Consider the following 24,491-nt stretch of genomic DNA (forward strand, 5'->3'; position numbering starts at 1 on the left):
TGTCTGTCTGTCTGTCGTCTCCATATGCAGCAAGAGTTTGAGGAGGTTGCCTGGGAGGGCAAATTCAATCTTCAGTGAGAACAGCTTCTAAATAAGGAAGGGTAGATGCTGGATGAAGCTAGCTACATCTGCTAGAAACATTTGCATTATTTCAATAAAACCTGAGTGTAGCGTACTGATAAACGTGTTTTACCTTTAAAGCTGACAACTCTTTTACCAGGAAATCAAACATTCTAAGATTAGGTAGAATTTGATTTGGGTAGAGTCTAGAAGAGTGAAAAAGAAATCAATCCTTCCTCCTTTTGCCGGTTGAAATCTAAATTTGTATTTGTATCAAATAAATGCTGTTTTTATTTGAATACACAAACAAGTGGAATTTGCTTTCCTTGTATGTGGGAATGGATTAAGGATATTATACTGTGCCACCTTTGTGACGAATGTTGTTAGCTTACATTGTAATATTTCTAAAAGAGCTAATACAGTAGCATTCATAATGCCTCACTCAAGTGAAATCAAGAATTTTTCTTGCAATTGATGGCACAGCTCTCTTAAGGGCAATTAAGTGTGCATAATTTACCCCTGCCTTATTACAGATACCTTAAGAGTAAAGTGCTTGTGTTGATGAGAAGTGTTTGCTTAATGAGCTTTTCATTTCCAATGAAGGAGTGCATTTTCCTGGCAATCATATAAATACGGTGGAGATGATTTAAAAGAAGCCCCAAGACACCTTTTCTTTGTTCTGCATTTTCTATCAAAGGTTGGGAAGCAAATCTTTCAATAGCATGTGCATTGGAATCTTCTTAAAAGGTTTCTCAGTAAAAAAGGGAAAATGAGAAAGTGGATTGTCTTGGGCATCTTCCACGCTTGTTTTTTGCCCAACACGTCAGAATGACCCTATCACAAAGGCAGTTTCCCAACATGCGGTATCTGTGCCCGCACAGGGGAGGACATTGTTACAAAGGTGTTCCAACATGCTTATTTTGGAAAATGTAGGTGGCTGCAAAAGTTGTTCCAGAAAAGGCCTTTCCAATCATGAAAATAACAGGAAGTCCATAATACCATGTATGGCACTGCTCATGCTGGAAGAAGCGATTAGCTTCTATGACACACAAAGGCAAAGTTTGGAGGGACTAAGGTAGAAGTGATTCCAGGTAGAATCGGTAAGCTTGCCAAGAAGAGAATGGGGAAGAACCACATTAAAACCCAAGAATCACAAGACAGGTTTAAATAGGATCGTCGTGGATTTATGAAGAGGCAAGCAAGCTCTCTGGCTTACAACGAGTACAGTAAACTATCCACTAGAATTTGTGCTCTTTCTTATGAAGCAGATCAGGAAGCAACTGCAAAACCAGCCCCTTCCTGCATCTGTGTGGGGTCACATGACCTGCCATTGCTGATGTGCTGGGAGTGGATCTTTGCCTGGAAAAGGCTGGCTTTGTAGAGCACAGTAAGCAAGAAGTGATAGTACTTCATTTCAGAAGGCAATAGGCTTATATCACAGTCCCATCTTTCAAAAACCAGTTTTATGCAGCTGAGCCTTCTTTCTTTCTCCTTGGTTTTCTCATGGGAACAAGTAAGAAGTTTCTTGAGTATAGTTCAGAGACAGGAGCGGGATCCTGAAGCTGGACTTTAACTGTAGAAATAAGGGTATGATCTCCTTGCCCAAACATGGATTGCTTTCTTGCTACGGAACCATTTTTTATTAAGTGATTTAAGACTCCCTTATCCATGAACATGACTTATTTAAAACTAGACACTAGATCAGTGGTTTGGGGGAAATTGGTCCTTCTGAGAAAAAGAGAAAGCAATGCATCCTCATCCCTGAGCATACATGTACACAAACAAAAATTTTGTTAAGAGATTCATGGGCTTGTGAGATCAGCTTGCTCAAGCTCAGAGTATGTTATATATATATATATATATATATATATATATATATATATATATATATATATAATTTGTAGGCCTCAAGAGCAGGAAATGAAGGGGCATATTGAAAGATGGGCTTCTAGTATCAAGTTCTATGAGGTTTGGTTATAATTCTGTAGCAAGAGTGCTTGAGGACTCATTAAAAGTTACAAGCAGGGCTGGGAAGGTGGCTCAGTGGTAGAGCGCTTGCCTTGCATGCTCAAGGCCCTGGGTTCGATTCCTCAGCACCACATAAGCAAAAAGAAAAAAGCCGGAAGTGGCGCTGTGGCTCAAGTGGTAGAGCGCTAGCCTTGAGCTGAAGAGCTGAGGGACAGCGCCCAGGCCCAGAGTTCAGGCCCCACGACCGGACCCCAAAAAAAAAAAAAGTTACAAGCAACTTACTGGCATGATCAGATTAATACTTCTTAAATGATTCACTCTTAGATTGGTATAAATTGCTGTTTCAATACTTAACTTGAATAGTTTCAATACTTCCTTTAAAAGCCAGTAATAATCAGACAGCATATTAAGTGATCTAATTTCATAGCCAGTGCGCTGGAGGAAGCAGTTTCCTGTAACCATTGTAAGGTCATTAACAGCTCAGTGTGGTCAGGATCATTGCTTCCTTAATGGTGAGTTTCCAGAGGCTTTTAGTCGTACAGTTACCATCTTCATAGTCATCTATTGTTCATTTGCTTCCCAGCTTTTATCAGACCCCTCCCCAGCAGAGAAAACTTGTCAGTTTATGAGATGGTGAGAACACTGAACTGGGAGCCTTCTAGATGAGCAGAGTATATTTGTTGGCTGTAGCAGTCTTGTGGAGCCAGTTTGTTTAATGTATACAGTGGCATTATTAGTCTTACCTAAACATGGTGAAAACCATTATGACTAAATATACCATGCACACTGAGCACCAGCAACTGACATCTGTAATCCTAGCTACTCAAGAGACTGAGATCTGAGGATCGTGGTTTGGAACCAGCCCGTGCAGGAAAGCCTCTAAGACATTTCTAATTAACCACCAAAATAAACAAAAAAACAAAAACCAGAAATGGAGCTGTGGCTCAAGTGGAAAACCTGAAGCACAAAAACTGAGGGACAGCCTCTAGGCCCTGAGTTCAAGCCAAACACTGGCAAAAATAAAATAAAGATAAAGCATGGTTCAAGAGGTAGGGCAGTTTGTGAGCAGAAAAGCCTGAATGATAGCTCAAGATCAAAAGTTCAAGTGCTGGTACCAACAACAACGACAGATATGTACGTGTGTGTGTGTGTGTGTGTGTGTGTGTGTGTGTGTGTTCAGCTGAGATTTAGCTCAGTGATAAAAAAAAAAAAAACGCTTTCCTAGTATATGTTAGGCCCTAACCTCCACGTTGGAAATATAAAAGGGAGAGTTCTTTGAAATCTATAACATTATTACACAAATGCAAGCTGATGTTTATTTACCTCTTAGTACCTATCCAAACAAGTTGGGGTCAGTGAAGAAGAGTTTGGAAGGTAATCATCTTTGGTTTGCCGTTGGTGATACAGCCTGATTCCTTTCACTGAGCGTCACATGCTCAAGGGGTGTTTGTGGTATCCAGGCAACATATCGCCTCCACTTAGCCCTTGTGAGGTCCTGGATTAAAAATAGATTGTTTTGCCATGTTCTGCAATCTTAGGCCGTATAAAACCTCCATTGAAGGAGTCAATGGGTCTATGTGGAGTTTAGAGGGGGGATAGGCACACCCCAGTACTTCTAGGGTACATACAAAGCCAAGCAGAGAAAATTAGAGGGGATCAGGGCACATGCAAAGTGGGGGGAAGGCTCATTGCAGGCTTGCTGGTGTATGAATGGAATCCCAGAGGAAGGAAGGGAGCCCCAGAGAGTTCAGAGTTCACAGGAGCAGAACAGCTGTTCTGAAAGAGTCACCACCAGCATTTGGCTCCAGTTGTCCTGTGTCATCACCCTAACTTACTGGTCTGCTAATGACACTTGCTCTAGGCAGGATTGCGGCGTGCTTTGTACCATTTTACCACATCTTGTGCAACATGAAGCTGGGCCTCACGTCCAGTGGGAAAATCTCAAGTGAGGGGGGCTGTTCCAGCTGGTGGCTTAGGAAAGCACATGCCACAGCGAACACAGGCAAGAACTTCCAGGAAGCAGGCAGTCTGCTTCCTGTAATGACACCTCTAATGTACCCATGTTCAAGGAGTTTGTGTGTTCACAGGGAGGGGGGAAGGGAAGGACTCATCCCTGCTGGACCAGCAGAATACCACCTTCCATGAATAATGCCCCGTGCTACCAGTAATCACACTAACAATGAGTTTCTTCTGGTTTACTAAGAGGTTTATAAGCTTTTTCTTTGGCTTACTCATGGTTGAGTACATGATTAGAAGCCCATAAGATAATTTATCTCATTTTATTAAAAGGAGTAGCTCTCTTGGGGCCTCATCTTCTGTGGAGGTCAAACATTCAAGACTTAAAAGACAACTTCTGCCAGAGCACATGGCAGTCTCAGGCCTGTAAGCCCAGGTACTTAGGAGGCTGAGATCTGAGGATCCTGGTTCAAAGCCAGCTCAGGCAAGAATGTCTGTTAAGACTCTTATCGCCAATCAACCAGCAAAAAAGCTGGAAGCAGAGCTGTGGCTCAAGTGGTAGAGTGCCAGCCTTGAGCAAAAGAGCTCAGGGTCAGTGCCCAGGCACTGAGTTCAAGCCCCAGGATGGGGACAGTGGGGGGAGACAGCTTCTATGAAAAAACAGATGTGGAAGCACCCTGAGCCTGGCTGTCAGACTCTGCCACAGACAGACTTGGGAAGGTGTCTTAGCCTTGCTGAGATGGAAGTCCCCACCTGTAAAGTGAGAATATTCTTCAGGAACCTTGAGAGGGTCCCCTACATTAAGAGCTTCTGATGTTAGAGCAGCAAAGCCCACCTGTTTAGCTCACCAACCTCCCCAGGTGTGATTCTAGCCCCACCCCTCCACAGCTGTGTGACCTTGGGGGAGTAGCTAAACTTTCTGAGGCAGGAGAATGGAAATGATAAGAAGGCAGGAGGAGACCCATTTCTGGTGGCTCTCACCTGTAATCCTAGCCACTCAGGAGGCTGCGATCTGAGGATCACAGTTCAAAGCCGGCCTGGGCAGGAAAGTCCATGAGACACTGATCTCCAATTAACCACCAGAAAACTGGAAGTGGCGCTTTGGCCCAAGTGGTAGAGGGCTTGCCTTGCGATGAATAGTAGAGGGACAGTGCCAGGCCCAGAGTTCAAGCCCCATGACCAACAAAAGAAAAAGAAGAAGATGAAGAAGAAAAAGGAGGAGGAGAAGGAAGAGGAAGAAGAGGAAGAAGGAGAAGAGGGCTGGATGCTGGTAGCTCATGCCTGTAATCCTAGCAACTCAGGAGATCTGAGGATCATGGTTGGAAGGCAGCTCAGGCAGCCAAGTCTGGGAGACTCTTATCTCTAATTAACTACCAAAAAGCTGGAAGTAGGGCTGTGGCACAAGAGATAGGGCTTTAGGGGACATGATAATTTATACAGGACACGATGCAGATATTCTTAGGGGAGGAACACAAAGGCACAGGGCCCGTGTGCCTCTGACTATTTAGCAGGAAATGGAAATGAGGGGTTTTTTATTTGTTGTTTTTCTTTTCTTTTTGTCTTGTTTGTCTAGTCATCTATCTTTGGGGGGGTAAGAGAAGGAGGAAGGGAGGGACAGAAAGGGAGGGACAAAGGGGGGACAAATGCAGCAGTGGTACTCACTAGACACTATGTTAAAAATGAACTATACAACTTGTAGGTAGGGATGAGAGGGAAAAACCAAGAGAGAGAAAAGGAAGGGGTGGCTTTGTCTAAAAAGAAATGTACCCTTTATCTGGTTTATGTAACTGTCAGTCTTGTGTGCATCACCTTTACAATAACAATAAAAAAAACATGCACGTGCGCGCGCACGCACACACACACACATACACTTACACAAACAAGCTCAGGGACAGTGCTCAGGCTGTGAGTTCAAGCCCCACCACAAGAATAACAACAACAACAAATCCAGCTCCTGTCGCACTATGGATGTTAGTTCTTAGATGAGAGGTCTCTGCCTGCAGTATCGCCTCCCAGGCTTGCTGTGAGTGAGTATCAGCACCAACACAGCCAGCAAGCGCTGAGAACAGTGCGTGCCCCTCAGTGATTGCCACCTGTTTTTTGCTGTAATTACCACAGAGGATGATTGTAATTGTGCCTGGCATAAAAATGATTAACTTCTAGGCTGGGGGCGTGGCTCAAATGATAGCACCACTTGCCTAGCAAGTATGAGGAGACCCTTAGTTCAAGTACAAAAATTTTAAAAAAAAGGTTAGCTTTTATCTCTTCTTCTATTATTTCTCCTATTCAAGCACTTGAATTCTAAAGAGTCTGAAAGAAAAGCAAGGTGATTACATATCTGCTTTTTTGTTTTAACTGAATGGATATCAATGGGATCCTCTTTTCTCAACCCCTCCCCACCAAGTACTCAAGGTTTTACTCAGAGCCTCAAACTTGCTAGACAAATGCTTTATCACTGGACCTATGGACCTATCACTGGACCCTTTTGCTATTAATTGTATTTTCCATAGAGTCAGGTGCTAATTTTACCCTTACTGTCCTCAAACCTTGATCCTCCTTCCTCTGACTCCTGACTGACAGGGATTACCAGTATGCACAACCATGCTCAATTGTTGTTGCTGTTGTTGTTTTCCAAAATTGTATTCTTTCAGGATCCCAAAACATTATCTCATCCCCCAGGAGAAAGATATTCAGAGAACTTTAGAACAAAACGAATGAATGTACCTCCCTACAGACGGTCTTGAGTCAGACATTCTAGGAACATGACCCAACTTTCCTCCATGTTACCAACATCTCCAGAAATTCTCCATCTCCCTTAAGTCTAAGAAAACAGGGACACTAAGGCACGACAGGATACACTCTCTGCCTGACAAGTTGGTCCAGCACAAGAAGTCCTAGATGAGTTATTTTGGTGAGCCTAAGCAGAAACACAGGTAGTTCTAGAAAGCAGACTCAAGCATGGAGCACAGGGAAGACAAAGCCCTTCAGGAGCCTGCCCTCAGTCTGCTGACAGGACTGGCACCGAATATTTCAGGATGCCAGGTCCCTGGAAAGTGCTCCTGTCACACCTCATGCCATATTAATCATGTGATGTATGGGAAGGGTAATGCCTTTGGGATTCTTATGGAAGGCTACAATGAGAAATCCATTTCAGCCTTTAGAATTCAGTTACTGGTACAAAAGGCCACTGATGCTAGTTGCTGGTTGCAGAACTCAAGAGAGGGAGATTGAAAATAGCAAACTGTTTAAACAGTGCTACATACATGTGGCTTCGGTCTCAATCTTTTGCATCTTCCTGCCATGGGATCTTACATCAAAGGGCATGTGAGAGAAGAAAGCCACCAAGCCATATTTCTAACTGTTCACATGGCCAAAGATTAGAGTACTTGTCCTTAGACCTGAGGTAGCATCATGTTTGCAGTGGAATAACCAAGATGCTTCAATGATGACTTGTTGTTATTCATTGTATGGGGGTCAGGAGGCAGACTGCTCAGTGCTGATTCAGCCTGGCCATTTCAAGGGAGTCTGGACCTAACCCTTTGCTAGATGTGGTTTCTTTGGAGTTCAGGCTCTCATCATGGAGGATGGCAGAGCCTTGGGAGAGGAAGTGGGGTGGAGGGGTCTAAGATATTACTCTAACTATGTATTCTCTGTGTGGTAGCAGAATACATCCAAATAGATTGAGAAGATCTGTGTCCTATGCTAAGTCACAAAGAGAAGCCATTAACTATTAACTCTTTAAGTAAGGATTCCAAAGATCAAAAATCAAACTTTTAGGAACTTTGAAATAATAGGAAATAGCAATCTTCATAGAACTTATCATGGAAATGACAGAAGACACCATCAGAAAAACTGGGAATGGTCCTAGGATCAGGTCATATCACAGAAATCAAGATAATTATGTTGTTGTTGTTGGTGGTGGTGGTGGTGGTGGTGGTGGTGGTGGTGGTGGTGGTCATGGGGGTTGAACTGAGGGCCTGGGCGCTGTCTCTGAGCTTTTGCATTCAAGGCTACTGCTTTACCACTTCGAGCCACAGCTCTACCTTCTACTCTCACAGCTCTACTCTCGAGTTCTCTGGTGGTTAAATGGAGATGAGAGTCTCATGGACTTTCCTGCCTGGGTTGGCTTTGAACCACAGTCCTAAGATCTCAGCCTCTTGAGAAGTTTGGATTATAGGAATAAGTCACCAGCTCCCGGCTCAAGAGAAAATTTTTTCAAGATAAAAACACTGTGCTTTGGTATTGTAACCATGAAGATTAGATGTGGTGGCATGCCTAAGATGCCAGCTACTCTTGAAGTATCAGGAGGATTACTGAGGATGGCTGGGCAAAAATTAGTGAGATCCCATCTTAATAAATAAGCCAGACATAGTAGTGTGCACCTGTCATCCCAGCTACTCAGGAAATGTAAGTTGGAGGATCATGATCTGAGGCCAACCTCAGCTCCTCCCTCCCCCCAAAAGTGAGACCTATATGAAAAATAACTGAATCAAAAAAATACAGCATGGCTCAAGTGGTAGTGTGGCTGTCTAGCAAGTGAGAGATGCTGAGTCCAAACCCCAGTACCACCAAATAAACAAATAAAGGCATGAAGGAATAAATGAGCAATGAGGCATGGAAGGAATGGAGGGTAAATCTTGGGTCTGGAAAACAAGACTATTGACTCAAAAAAGGTCTTTTTAATTAAAATGGATTATCTTTGTTATATTTATTTAATTCAGGATTCCTCAACCTTGGAAGTACTGACATTTGGTGCTGGATAATTCTTTGTGGAGTGGGCAGTCTTGTGCATCATCCTTGGCCTCTGAATGCCACTTAGACCACTCCCCCCTCCCTCTGCCCTACTGGTGTGGTATCAAAGAGTCTACAGACTTGTAAATGTCTCAGGTGCAGAACTGCTGATTCACGCACTGATTTGTTTCTACTGTGTTTGTGGTATTGCATTTCCATTGCAAGATACTAAAAGGATGATGAAAGTATGGTTCCCTTGCACCATCAAGAAGAATATATTTTAATTTTCTTTTTTGTAGGTGTATGTGGAGAGAGTGTGTGTGTGTGAGTGTGTGTGTGTGTGTGTGTGTGTGTGTGTGTGAGTGAGTGTATACAGTATACAGTCCTGCAGCTTGAACTCAGGACTGTGAACTGTCCCTCAGCTTCTTTTGCTCAAGACTATTGCTTGCTCCACCACTTGAGCTACAGCCCCACTTCTGACTTTTTTATTGGAGCTAAGAATCTCATGGACTTTCCTGCCACATGGCTTCAAATCACCATCTCTCAGTCTCCTAAATAGCTACAAGTACAGGCATAAGACACCAGTACCCAGCTATTCTAATTTTCTTAGGTTGAATTAGTCTATGTCCTGTTATTTGGTTAAAACTATATATATGTATATATATGTATATATGTATATATACACACACATATACAAATATATATGTATATATATTTGAATATAATATATATTCAATCAGAATCTCCAAAAACATTTATATATGTATGTATTGTATATATACACATATGTGTATGTACATATACATATGTACACATGTGTACACACATGTATGTTTACATACATGCATATTTACATACACACACCTAACAGTTATTCTCCAAGTTAACCCTGCCTCCAATTATGGAGATATTAAAAACATAGCAACTGAAAATAACTGTTTCAAGGCTATTTGTTTTGTCACAAACCAGTATAAGAAAATTTTATTGTGACTCCTTAGCAAGGCTAGTAAGCAATTTCTGAATTAAATTTTGTGTAAACACTAAAGATGCCAATAATTTTTTTATTCTCTTATTTCTTGTAGTTAAAATAGTCTTGCTGATCCATAAGCAGGCTACACAAAGTCTTGACTTTTTAGAAAAAATACAGTCTGACTATATCATTTCTCCTTGGATAAGAATAATGATCCTATGAATTGAAAATGATCCACCAAATTTCTGAGTGACTATTTTGCATTTGGCCTTTAAAACCCCTTTGTAGGAAAGATTCTCTCTCTCTCTCTCTCTCTCTCTCTCTCTCTCTCTCTCTCTCTCTCTCTCTCTCTCTCTCTCTCTCTCTCTCTCTCTCTCTCTCTCTCTCTCACACACACACACACACACACACACATAATTTCATGAGAAGGATCCAAATATTTCTGAGCGGATTTCCCATCTAAAGGAGCAACCTGCCATCTTTCCAAGCCCCAATTTTGTTCCTGTGTAAGAACAAGACAGGAAATGAAACCTCACCCTCATGAGGTTCTGCTCATGACCTTGACCAATGTCCCGCCACGGAGGCTAACTTGGAGCCCTTTGTTTCTTTGCAGACTGCATCATCTGCTATTAAAGGCGCTATCCAGCTGGGAATAGGCTACACGGTGGGGAACCTCACATCCAAGCCAGAACGAGATGTTCTTATGCAAGATTTCTATGTGGTGGAAAGTGTATTCCTACCCAGGTAAGAACATTGATATTTGTGACCAGTCCCATGCTAAGGAACCTTCATTGTTTTTTGCCCATCCTGAGGCTTGAACTCAAGGCCTAGGCACTGTTCCTGAGCCTCTTTGTGCTCAAGGCTAGCACTCTACCACTTGAGCCACAGCGCCACTTCTTGTTTTTTCTGAGTAGTTTATTGGTGATTAAGAGTCTCACAGACTTACCTGCTCAGGCTGGCTTTGAACCGCAATCCTTCGATTCCAGCTTCCTGAATAGCAATGATGACAGGTGTAAACCACCAGCACCTGACTCTTGCATTATTTTTTTATGTGAATGTGATATGTGGGTTTCTACTATGGGTCAGTTGTACTTCATTATGATAGAGGCCTGAATGACCTTGGAGATGGGTTTTGAAATCCAGTGAGGAAGGGGTGCAATAATCTCAGAGTGATGTCTGTCACGGGCAGAAGAGGGCTTCCATGAAGCAGTACCCAAGCCACGGTTTTGCTTTTCCTAATTTACAATACTGGACTGGTGGACCCACAATTTCAGCCTTGCTTCCATTGTCAATCCCCCCCTTTTTTTGGCTTTTAATTTAAATTTTCTCCAGGAAACTATACAGAAATACTATGTTCTGATACTATATTTGCAAAAGCACCAAATTTACCCATCTATGCCATCAGTCTGAGGAGGAATAAAAAAATCAGTGTATAAAAACAAATACATCTGAAGATGTATAGTGTTGATGGTTGTACAATAGAATGAATGAACTTAATGCCACAAAGCCATACATTTAAAGAATAAAATCGGAGCTAGGCACTCGTGGCTTATGTCTGTAATCCAAACTACTCTGGCTAAAATCAGAGGATTGAGGGCTGGGAAGGTGGCTCAGTGGTAGAGTGCTTGCCTTGCATGCCTGAGGCCCTGGGTTCGATTCCTCAGCACCACATAAGCAAAAAGAAAAAAGCCGGAAGTCGCGCTGTGGCTCAAGTGGTAGAGTGCTAGCCTTTAGCTGAAGAGCTGAGGGACAGCGCCCAGGCCCAGAGTTCAAGCCCCACAGCTGTCAAAATAAATAGAAAGGAAAGAAGGGAGGGAGGGAAGGAAGGAGAGGAAGGAGAGGGAGGGAGGGAAGGAGGGAGAGAGAGAAAAGAAGAGAGAGAGAAAGGATAACCATTTAAAAGCAATTACCACCTTAATATAAGAAGACAAGAAATAGCACAAAGATTATCTCTTTTAACTATATTAATTTAGAAATGTCACCATAACTGGCAGTATTTTCCCAAGAAGATGAATTACAAAGTAAAAAAGATACTGCACTTGGAGAACATGAGAGACGGTGCTTTGTGGCTCTGAGGATTAATTTTTAAAGAACACATCCATACTTAACATCAGTATTTGTCTTTTAAAAACGAGATTTTATTGTTTATTACTGGAGTTGGATGAGAATGACTGGACAGAGAGTAACACTTTTATCTCCAGGGTGCTTAATGCATTTCTATGAAGCGCCTGGTAACATTGACTATTTTAAAGTGATTTTTAATTGGTTTTCTTTGCAGTTTACCAGAGCTTTTCTCTTCTTCTTCTTCTTTTTGGCTAGTCCTGGGGCTTGAACTCAGGGCCTAGATGCTTCTTTTCCACTCAAGGCTAGTTTTCTACCACTTGAGCCACAGCTCCACTTCCAATTTTTTGATAATTTAGTGGAGATGAGATTCTCACAGACTTTTCTGCTCAGGCTGGCTTCAAACATCAATCCTTAGTTCTCAGCCTCCTGAATAGCCAGGATTACAGATAGGAGCCACTGGCATCCAGCTAGTAGAGCTTTTTATGTTAAGAGATTAGCTCTTTGAGATATGACTTTACATTTTTTTCCTCCTACTTTGTCATTTCTTTATCCTTTCCTTTAAAGGCACAGTCAAGTCTTTGTTCACATGCAGAGTTGAACTCTGGGCTCTTTACCATTGCAAGATCTCCCCATCCATCCAACGGTACTGAGGAAATGCACGGACCCAGGCACACTTCACTGGTGTCTCCAGTCACTTCCTACTTCATTAGTTGAGGTGTAGTCTGGCAGGTGGCCCAGATGGAGATTGAACTCAGGTCTCTCCGGACTATAAAACCCATGCTCTTAATTGCCATGCAGGATAGCTAGGATTCCAGGATGGCGCTAAAGGGTCCAAAGTGGTCTAAACATGGATCAGAGGAAGATATACTTCATAAGGCCTAGGGGTAAAGTACACACCAGTAGTGGTGTGGTGGGACCCTAACTTATAAGAGCCACTAGGAATGTGGCTGTCCCTACACACAGGGAGAAGTTTGAGGTTGTGTAAACTCAGCAGGTCATTATTCATCCATACATGTTTCGTATTCGCTGTGTAATTCCTGTGCGAAGTATGACAGACAGGCCCTTAGTCCCAAAGATAGCAGGGTCCGTTTTCCTGGTCTTCATGTGACCCAAAGCTAGCTGAATGGATTGATTTATTTTTTAAAGGTTATGATGTGGTGCCTTTTGAACCCAGCTGTTACAATATATACTTAAAGAAATCAATGTTCTTCTTTTTTTTAATCTTGAGGTGTTCTCTGTGGGCAGATGCATCTCTGTGTGTACATGGGTCTGAGTGTCAGCCTGTCTCAGGAAACCTAATACTGTGCTAGTTACACCATGACTGAATTAAACACAGAAGCCAGGAGCTGTGAATCCTAAGGTAGCAATTATAATGAAAGCCAAGGTGATCAAGCCAAGAAGGTCAGAATTAACCAAACACAAAACTATGAATGAATGCTGTGTCTGGGCTAAAGGCCACCTAAATATGAAAGACATGCTGTGTGTGTGAATCTGGTGCTACCTCTTGGTCTGTTGAAGAAATTCTAAGAGAGTGAGGTTCTTAGATCGTATGAAAGAGACAAAAGGATGTTTAAAAAGAGCAGAAGAAATAAGGCAGTGGCAACATTCTTCACCCAGTGAAAGCTGCCCCCTTCAAAGCAAGGCGGTGGGATTATTTTTACTTGCTTGCAAAGGGGAAGGTCACTTGGAGCCTCTTTGTTTTCACCTCTTATTTCTACATAGCCCGCATTTTTTAATGTTTTTTTTTGTAAAAATACTGTATAGAGGGGTTACAGTTACATGAACTAGGTAATGAGTACATTTCTTATCAAGCATTGTTGCCTCCTCCTTTGTTTTTCCCCTTACCATCGCTTCCCTCCCACCTCCACAACTACACTCCCCGCTTTCTCCCACCCCCCCACCCCTGCCTAAATTGTAAAGTTTGTTGTTCAACAGTGTCTTGTACATCTCATTGTTAGAATGGGTCAACCTGTATCCCTATTTAAACATTGTTTTTTTCCTTCCCCTCCCCAAATTATACCGACATCAAATACAGTGAAAACAGGGGTTATATATACAAAGGGGAGAAACATACAAAGCAAAACAAAAAAAAAATCACATGGTATTTTATAAATACGTTAGCAACAATAGCAAGAAAGAAAACACCACTTGTGTCCCTATCTTGGGGTTCATTTCGCTTAACATCATCTTATCTGGTCATAAGTACATAGCTTTTTCTGCTTGTCCCAGACATATACTAGTTATTGCAAATAAGAAACCATAGGACCTATGTTTCTTTTTTTTTAATTTAATTTTATTTTATTTGTGAACATACTGTACAGAGGGGTTACAATTACATGGGCAGGATAATGTGTACATTTCTTACCAAGCATTGCAGCCTCCTCCTTTGTTTACCCTTCACATCCCTTCCCAGCCTCCCCCCTCCCCCCAATCCCAATCCTTCTCCTTCCCCCCCTTCCCCCCCCCCCACCGACGTTGTAAAGCTCGTTTTGGACATGACAACTTGTACTTCTCATTGTTGCAACAGGACCTATGTTTCTTTAGGCCTGGCTTACTTCACTTAATATAATTTTTTCCAAGTTTTTCCATTTCCTATCAAATGGGGCGATGCCATTCTTTCTCATGGAGGCATAGAATTCATATATATATATATATATGTATATATACATATATATCACATATATATACATATATATATATATATATATCACATTTTCTTGATCCATTCATCTACTGAGGGGCAGCTAGGTTGGTTCCATGCCTTAGCTATGGTAAATAATGCTGTGATAAACATAGTTGTGCTGGTAGCTTTAGTATGGTCTTGTTTGTGGGTAAATGCCCAAAAGTGGGATTGCTGGGTCATAGGGGAGCTCTATGTGGAGTCTTTTGAGGAACCTCCATACTACTTTCCAAAGTGGTTGAACAAGTTTACATTCCTACCAACAATGCATTTATAAACTATACATGCCATATAGAAGTTCTAGAAACAGCCCTTGGATGCTCCCAAGGGACCTACAGCTGAATATATTTCTCGTTATCAATTATAAAATCAGAAATGAAATTTTTCAGATATATCTGGCCACACTTGCTTATACAAACAGAAACTGTTAACATGAGCAGACAACCTGGGAGGCAATCTGGGTTTGTTTGTTTGTTTGTTTGTCATGTTTTTGTCAGTCATGCAGCTTGAACTCTGGGCCTAGATGCTGTCCCTCTGCTCTTCACCTCAAGGCTAGTGTTCTACCACTTGAGCCACAGCGCCACTTTTGGTTTTCTGGTGGTTAATTGGAGATAAGAGTCTCACGGACTTTCCTACCTGGGCTGGATTTGAACCACAATCCTCAGATCTCAGTCTCTTGAGTAGCTAGGATGACAGGTGTGAGCCACCAGCACCTGGCTTGGGAGACATTCTGTTCTGAGATGGAGATAGTGACTGCTGGCCTCAAAGCCAGCCTGAGTTTCTGCCTCACTCTCACAATGAATACATCATGTGTCCCGCCTGAGTGTGGTCCTAGCCTTTAAAATAAGGCATTTCGGATGGGCACTAGTAGCTCATGCCTATAATCCTTTCAACTTAGAAGACAGAGATCTGAGGATCTGAAGCTAGCCTGAGCAAGAAAATCCATGAGATTTTTATCTTCAATTAACTACCCAAAAAAGTCAGGAGTGGAGCTATGACTCAGATGGTAGAGCACTAGCCTTGAAAAAGCTCAAGGACATTACCCAGACACTGAGTTCAAGATCCCAGGCCTGAAACATACACACACACACACACACACAAACACACACAAATTCAGGCCAATGGATGACCTGTGGATATGATCAGTATGGAAGAGAATTCACCTGAGTGGATGATGTTTGACTTCTTAGTCAGGATTCTAAAATGAACCTTGGGAAAGGAAAAACAAAGCTGGTGATATATTTAGGAATACAAGTCAAATATTTAAAATCTCTGAAAAACTTAGCTATAAGAAAGGATTCAGACTCAAGTCCCACTGGTTCGGTCCAATGGTTCTCTCTGGTTGGGATTGTTTGAGAACGATTTCCTTTATTCCTAATTGCAAGCCTCTACCTAGTTTAGAGATTTCACAGCCAAAGAATCTATTTTTTAAATCTTTCTGCACAGTAAATTCCTGGATCTTATTAAAGCATTGCAGTGTGGTTTCACCAGCGAAGACAAGATGGGTTTTCTAAGGAGAAAGGGGAGGGCAGACCATGGAGAATGACCAGGCCAGGGCATAGTGTGATTGGCCAACAAAACCTACACAAGTTAGCCTATCACCAAGTTAGCATTTACCTGATTGGCCCTTGATTTTGTGATGTGAACTTGGAACGACCCACCTTAGCAGAAATGAAATCAGCCAGGACAAACAATTCTAGAATCAAATCTTTGGACTAGTTCAAATTTGAAGTCAAAATTGTCTTCACTAATATTCTTTCTCTCTGCCTCCTTTTTCTGATGTTTTGACTGCAGTGAAGGGAGCAATCTGACCCCAGCACATCACTACCCAGACTTCAGATTCAAGACATATGCTCCGCTAGCATTCCGGTACTTCAGAGAACTTTTTGGTATCAAGCCTGACGATTACTTGGTAAGAAATCTGTAATTTTCCTTCCTCCTCCAGAAATGTGTGATGTAAACATTTGTCTCCTAGCGACAGTGGCAAATGCCTTGAGTCTCTTATTTTATAAAGCGTAGGAGCACAGCAATAGTTCCAAGTTTGATAATGATTATAAATTTAGCTTCAGGAAATATGATTTGACTCCACAGCTTTCAACTGAGAGTTACAAAATCTGCTCTGGTGGTTGGTATTTAAATAACTGATATCAGTTGCTACTTCAGATAATTATTCTAACAGATACATTATAATTAGTTTTAAACACTCCTGTGAATTTTACTGATTAGATTCTCTTTGAGAGACTGCCTATTTTAGTTGTCTTATTTATACCATTCATCTCAGATCTCCTTTGGCCTACAACCGTTTTCTCCTTGACCTACAAATCTTCATAACTATTTTGAAAAAGCTTTCATGCAGGTTCTGTCTTCATCTCTCTCTATGTGTCTCTCTGTCTCTGTCTGTCTCTATATACACATATGTGCATATATATAGATATATCTATATACATAATATATATAGAGATATGTATCTCTATATATAGATATATATGTATATATATAGTATATAGTATGTATATATATACTATGTACATAGTATGTATATATAATCTATATCTATATAATCTATCATCTATATATGCATAGAGATATATAATCTATATATATATAGTAATCTATTATCTATAATCTATATAATCTATATATCTATATCTAGATTATATATCTCTATGCATATATATGTATATAGATATCTGTACTGGAGATAGGCTATTTTCAACACACTTTTACATATACATGGCAAGGAGACTTTGGTGGTACTAATGTTTGAACTCTGGGTTCATGCTTGCTAGGCAGACCCTCTACCACTTGAATCAAGCTTTTAATCCTATTGCTCTAATGATTTTTTCAGTTAGGGTCTTAATTTTAGCCCAGACCAGCATAGACAATGAACCTCCTATTTTATACTTACTGTGACAGCTGGGATGCACAGAGTTTTCTGCTGAGATTAGACCTCAAAGAACATTTTTTTTTCCTATACTGGCCTCGAGCTACAATCCTCCCCATCTCTGCCTACTGGTTCTTGGCCTACAAGGTCATGTTTTATTCTTAAATTTGATTCTTCCCTCTCTGTCTTTCTTCTAGCGTAGGAGGTGTAAACAGAACAGCCTGTTTGTAATGTCTGATGTGACAGTAGCCTTGTAATCCTATGCCTGTTCAGGGAACCAGGAACTTCCTGGGAAATGTTTATGTCATAGTTTGGTCACTGTTGTCACCCTAAGAGCTCATCAGAATTTCTTTTCAAGAATCAAATACTTGCTATTCATCCCCTTCTGAATGTTTTTAAGCATATGTGAGCCAGACTGGAAATAATTCTTTTGAGAGGAAGTATAGCAACATTTTCACACACGCACACGTTCACACGCACACACACACACATACACACACACACTTAAAACACGCCTTACCATATGTGTAAGCTATAAATAATGAGATTCAAAACCAATTACCATGCTGCACTGCTGAAAATCATCTATGAATGATTCTCTTGTTTAGTTGGTCCCTAAGAAAATCATACAATTTCCATACAGTGAGACACTGAGATACTACTAGCTCTTCAAAGAATAAGTCTCCACAACGCAGCAAGGGCTACATCTCAAGACACTAGGCATCCTGCTGCCTTAGATGCATCTTTCCATATGGCCCTATGCCTCACCACGTTCAACCAGAATGCAAGGTACCGCTCTGCCCATCACCCCCAATTCAAGCACATATATCTGTGCTGGAGAAGATCCTTTGATTCTGGCCTAAGTCATTCCTGAGACTTGTGATCATTAAGAGTGGGGAACTCTGAACTCCATGGCTCATTTCATGACACATACTAGAAATTAATAGAGTCTCCTTCTGAGTGTCTTACCAGCCAGAGAGATTCCATAGATTCACATTTCATAACACTGGCCACAGAGGGACAAAGGTGACTGTCCCCAGCCCTGCCTTGTCTCTTGCCCCACAGCTTGGGAAGTTCATTCACTCATTCTTTCTGATGTTACAGAATTGCTTTTCTTGGGGAAGGCCCTTTTCTGAATAACTTTTAACATGGCTTAACTAGGTTTCCTAGTAAGTCTTTTACTCGAAAAACCAGTTTCAGAGTAGAGTTGCCGAAGAGCTGGAGTGTTTAGAAAGAAGCCCAGAAAACTGATCCAATGGTTTCACAGAGAAGTCTTCATCCATGGGGCCAGGTAAAAAGGTTCATTTTCAAATTTGAGAGTACTTTAGATACCTTTTGTATCTAAAATAAAGACTTTGGTTAAAGTTACAGGGAGCGGGCTGGAAAGGTGGCTCAGTGGTAGAGCGCTTGCCTTGCATGCATGAGGCCCTGGGTTCAATTCCTCAGCACCACGTAAGCGGAAAGAAAAAAGCCGGAAGTGGCGCTGTGGCTCAAGTGATAGAGCGCTAGCCTTGAGCTGAAGAGCTGAGGGACAGCGCCCAGGCCCAGAGTTCAGGCCCCACAACCAGATGGCCCCCCCCCCAAAAAAAAGTTATAGGGAGATGTTAGAAATCTTATGTTATACCACCCAGAGAACTGGGAATCCTCTAGAATGATCAGTGATGTCAAAGACAATTAACATAGCCAGGAAATAAATATACTAAGGCCAAATGTTAAACAGGATTTCAGAGAAGGGAAAGGCCTATCTCTGTTGGTGTGTGTGTGTGTGTGTGTGTGTGTGTGTGTGTGTGTGTGTCTGTCTGTCTGTCTGTCTGTCTGTCTGTCTGTCTGTCTATATCTGTGTGTGGGGTGCTGGTGCTGGAGCTTGAACTCAGGACCTCACACTGTAGCTTAGCTTTTTTCTTTTTCTCACATCTGGCACTCTACCAGTTCAGTTATGTCTCCAGCCCTGCTTTTTGCTGGTTAATGGAAGATAAGAGTCTCACAGACTTTTCTTCCTGGGTTGGCTTCAAACTTCAACCCTCACATCTCAGCCTTCTCAGTTAGCTAAGATTACAAGCATGAGCCACCAGTACCTGGCTTCCTCTTGGCTTTTATGGTGTCTTGTCCACAGTCTGATGGCTACTTTTGTTGTCATACATAAGGCCTTAAGTTCTAAGTGTGCATAGCAAGAGAGTATCAAGAAGCGAGACAAGTGGAGGTAGAAAGAGGCAGTCAGCAGTGACCAGGCAGCCACAAACACTTCCTTCCTTCTCTTCTTGGGGAACTTCCCCCAAATTTCCCTTGTCCACAGTGCTGCCAAAACAAGATCATCTACAAACTGCTTTTAATTGTTCTCTTAGTCTTTCTCTTTCTCCTGTTCCCTCCCTTCTCATTCTTCCTGCTTTTAGATTTTCCTGAAGAAAGGACTTAAATATGTACCAACCTAGAACAAAAACTCTGGAATATTTTCAGCCCTGGTATATTCAGATATCTGTATCCTCAAGATGTAACAATATTGCAAAGTTGAAATTTGATCATTATCAAAACAATGTGGTACTAACACACACAAAAATGAAATAAGAATAAGCAGGTTCATCAACCAATACATTGACCAGTAAAATAGGCTAGAGAGCTCAGAAATAAACTCACAAATCAATCAGTAGATTGGCAACAAAGGTGCCAAGACACACAATGGGAAAAGGGCATTCTCTTCAATTCTTTATGTCCTAGAAACTGGCTGTCCACATCCAGGAAAATGAAACCAACCTTTATCTCAAACCATACAGAGAATCAACTTGGAAATGGACAAAAGATTTAAATTTAAAGCTGAAAGCTACAAAACGACTAGAAGAAAACATGGGAAAGCTGTACAACAGTAAGCCTTTAATATGACCCCCAAAATACAGGCAACAAAAGGCAAAACTGGACAACTGCACAGATTGGATTGCATCCATCCAAAAAGCTTCCAGACACCAAAAGAAGCAGCACAATGAAGAAGAAAGAAAAGCCTACAGATTGGGAGAAAATATTTACAAATCATATATCTGATAAGAGGTCCATCTTCAAAATAGAGATTGAACCAATATACAAGAGCCAATATATAAGAGATTCAACTTATACAATAACAAGAAAATAAATAACCCCATGGAAAAAATGGGTGAAGGATCTGAATAGACATCCCTTGGAAGAAGGTATATGAATTACCCATAGATACATTTAAAAATTTTCAACATGACAGATCATCAGGTAGATATACATTGAAACCAGAACGGAATCACCTCTTACTTGTTAGAGAAGCTGGCATCACTAAGATGAAAGATAACCAGCATTGTCAGGCATAGGGAGAAAACACAAGTTTTATGTTCTGGTGGTGGGATATAGCTCACGGTAGCCACTATAGAAAATGGTATGGAGATGCCTTAAAACAAATAAGAAAGCCAGGCACTGGTGACTCACGCCTGAAATCCTAGCTATTCAGGAGACTGAGATCTGAGGATCATGGTTCAAAGCCAGCCCGGGGAAGGAAAGTCCCTGAGACTCTTATCTCCAATAAACCACCAGAAACTGGAAGTGGTGCTGTAGCTCAAGTGGTAGAGTACTAGCCTTGAGCTGAAGAGCTCAGGGACAGCACCCAGGCCCAGAGTTCAAGCCCCACAACAACAAAAAAAAAGAAAGAAAGAAGAAGGATTGGAGGCACAGCTCAGGTGGTAGAGTGCCAGCCAATGAGTAGAAGCATCTATTCAAGAGTCTGAATCCTGGTCTAGGACAAACAAACAAACAAATAAGGACTTCCATATGATTCAGCAATGTCACTACTGGGTGTGTAGCTGGAGAAAGAAATCCAAACATCAAAGAAGACGCCTGCATACCTTTGTTCATTGCAGCATTGTTGACCCTCCTCAAGATATGGAATCCACTTAGGTGTCTGTCAGGGGATGAAAGTGAAAAGAAAACATGCTGCAAATACACAGTGAAATGCGACTCAGCCTTTTCACATAATGAAATTCTGTCATTCACAACTACATGGTGGAGGAGGAAGTTATGCTAGGTGAAGTAAGGGTACACACAAAAAGACAAATATCACATGACCTTACTCAGAAAGAATCTGAAAAAATGGCAAAATTATAGAAGCACAGAGTAGAGTTGTGGCGACCAGGGGCTGAGAACGGGGGAGAGTGTGCGGAAAAGGAGAAATCGTAGTCCACTGGTACAAAGTTTCTACTTGAAAGCTGAAATCTGGAAGATCATAATTCCAAGCCAACCCCTGGAAAAAAAAGTGCACAAGATCCCCCAACTCTACTAGTAGCTAGGTCTGGTACCATATACCTGTCATCCAGCTACATGGGAGGCTGGTGTTGGGAGGATCACAGGTCTAGTCCAGCCCATGCGAAAAGTTCATGAGACAGATCCTTTCACAGAGTCAGTGTGGTAGCACTATAGCAGGAAGTGTAAATAGGAGAATCATGGTCCAGGCCTCCCTGGGCATAAAGCCTATCTGAATTGTGGATTTGACCAGGCCAGTCTGTATCTCATACACAATGAGCCTCCTTTTATCTCTGTCCCCAACTGTAATGTTTCACTGGCCAAGAATATGAATTATTAATCAGCATTGAGCTCAGTAACTGAAAGTGGGTTTCTCTGCTGAGTTTTAGCATTTAGGTGAGATCTACTGTACTTCAACTGTGAAGCTTAGTCATTTGTCTGACAGAAATGTGGTTAGCGTTCTGTACACAAGGTCTAGTATTGCCAAAAAGAAAAAAAAACCAAAAGAGTGTATTTAAGAATATTTCCTTAGGACCAGGAGTGTAGCTCGGTGGCAAAACATTTGCCTGGTCTATGCAAGGCCCTGAGTTTGATCGTCAGCATCTCAAATCATTCTTACCATCAAACACGTCTTCCTTTACTCTTCTAGTACTCCATCTGCAGTGAACCTCTCATAGAGCTCTCCAACCCCGGAGCCAGTGGCTCCTTGTTTTTTGTCACCAGTGATGATGAGTTTATCATTAAGACTGTCCAGCATAAAGAAGCAGAGTTCCTTCAGAAGCTACTACCGGGCTACTACATGGTGAGTAGCTACACATACTTAAAGCATCTGCCTTGAGTTCCAGTACTGCCACAACAGGTGGGGGAAGGGAAGGAAGAAAGGGGGCAGGGGGAGAAAAGGAGGGAAGGGCAAGAGGGAGGAAGGAAAGAAGGAAGGAAGGAACGAAGGAACGAAGAAAGGAAGGAAGGAAGGAATGAACGAACGAAGGAACGAAGAAAGGAAGGAAGGAAGGAAAGAAGGAAAAGAAAGAAATTATAAACCAATATGTTAGCAGTAGACACCAGTAAAGATAACCACATCTTGTTTTTAGTTGCTCATTTTTATTTATTTATTTAATTTTTGGTCAGTCATGGGGCCTGAACTCTGGTCCTGGCCACTGTCCCTCAGCTCTTTATTTCAAGGCTAGTGCTCTACCACGTAAGCCACAGCACCACTTCTGGCTTTTTCTGCTTATATGTTGCTGAGGATTCGAACCCAGGGCTTCATGCATGCAAGGCAAGCACTCTACCCCTGAGCCACCTTCCCAGCCTTAGTTACTCATTTTTAGATAAGCCATTTTTTGTTACTATATTGGCATGAAAGCACATCTCTGATAAAAATATTGTCTTGTAAAAGTGGAAAATATTGTACACATTCTGTCTTTCTTCTTTCCGTCCTTCTTTTGCCTCTAGAATTTAAACCAGAATCCAAGGACTCTTTTGCCTAAATTCTATGGGCTGTACTGCATGCAGTCCGGAGGCATCAACATACGGATTGTGGTGATGAACAACGTCTTGCCGAGGGCTCTGAGGATGCACTTTACATACGACTTAAAAGGTTCAACTTATAAAAGAAGGGCCTCCCGAAAAGAGAGGGAGAAATCCAACCCCACGTTTAAGGACCTGGATTTCCTGCAGGATATGCACGAAGGGTTGTACTTCGACACAGAAACGTACAACGCACTCATGAAAACACTTCAGAGAGACTGTCGGGTAAGGAAGCCATTGGCTGTGATTTCCTTAGAAATGTCATCTGTGGTCCTGTAACCTTTGGCTGCCATTTATCAAAAGCATAAGAATAAGGAATGTCCAGGATGGACATGTGAACTATCGTCTTTCCCAAGCCTGGTGCTGGCATGTTTCCCTAAATTAAAAGAAAAGGTGGAAAAAAGGGAACACCATAATTTATATCTCTGTTGATTTCTATAATAAGCCAAATGAGCTTCCTTGGAAAATATGAAACAAGAAAGCTTTCTCTTCTTTGGAAAGGAAGGCAGGCAAGAAGGAAGGAGGGAAAGAAGGAAGGAAGAAAGGAAGGAAGGAAGGGAGGGAGGGAGAGAGGGAGGGTGAGAGGGAGGAAAGAAAATTGAGTTTTAATGAGGTAACTAGCTAGGACAGTTATAGACAAATCTCTCTGATGTAGTAAAAGTAGATAAAACTTCTTTTGGAGAAGAAGAACTAGAGTCTTGATAACTTCCTATGGAGGATGATCGCTTCAAGAAATGCCCAGGAACATCATTTCTTGCCCTCATGAACTTAGGAGGGCCATCCAGGCCACCTGCTAAGTTGGGCATAAGAGGGTGGATAGAAGCCGGGATAGTTCAGATGCCATAATGGGTGCAGGCTTCGCCAAGCTTTCAGGGAAAGCAATGGGACCCACCAGGCCTGGCCTGGTATTCCCACTTTAACTGCTGAAGAACTGACTTCAGAAATGAGGTTAAGAAACTTACCCAGCATTGCTTAGCAAATCAGTGACAGAGCCCCATATCTGTTTAGGTATGAAGCATGTGCTCTGAACAATGCACATTAAAAGATTCATCCCCAGGGACTTTTTTCTTTTAAGAAATTAAGAGGAGCCAGGTGCTGGTGGCTCCTGTCTATAATCTTAGATTAGATCTGAGGATACTCAGGGAAAGAAAGTCCGTGAGACTCATATTCAGTTCACCACCAGAAAACCAGAATTGGTACTATGGCTCAAAGTTGTAGGGCACTAGTTAGCCTTCAGTGAAAAAGCTCAGGGACAAGGCCCGGGCCCTGAGTTCAAGCCCCACAACTTACAAACAATAAAACAGAAAGAAAAGAAATTAATAGGAGGAGCAGTGAAAACCAAAAAAAAAAATTATTTAAGGGAAAAGTAGCAAAATCCAGGCCGATAAGGGTTTCTCATTTATCTG

General features: G+C 41.8%; 1 protein-coding gene across 6 annotated transcripts in view; it reads left to right on the plus strand.

Annotated features, from left to right (window-relative positions):
* Pip5k1b (phosphatidylinositol-4-phosphate 5-kinase type 1 beta) overlaps positions 1–24,491 on the plus strand; it is a 244,680-nt gene that overhangs the window by 133,980 nt on the left and 86,209 nt on the right. For all 6 annotated transcript variants that reach the window (XM_070035696.1, XM_070035693.1, XM_070035694.1 and 3 more), the window contains 4 exons: positions 10,299–10,429; positions 16,224–16,341; positions 22,208–22,360; positions 23,011–23,310. In XM_070035696.1, coding sequence (XP_069891797.1) covers positions 10,299–10,429; positions 16,224–16,341; positions 22,208–22,360; positions 23,011–23,310 — 702 coding nt within the window. The remainder of the gene's footprint in view (positions 1–10,298; positions 10,430–16,223; positions 16,342–22,207; positions 22,361–23,010; positions 23,311–24,491) is intronic.

Source organism: Dipodomys merriami, unplaced genomic scaffold, assembly GCF_024711535.1.
Source record: "Dipodomys merriami isolate MVZ:Mamm:240054 unplaced genomic scaffold, mDipMer1.0.p SCAF_26, whole genome shotgun sequence".
Classification (NCBI taxonomy): Eukaryota; Metazoa; Chordata; class Mammalia; order Rodentia; family Heteromyidae; genus Dipodomys; species Dipodomys merriami.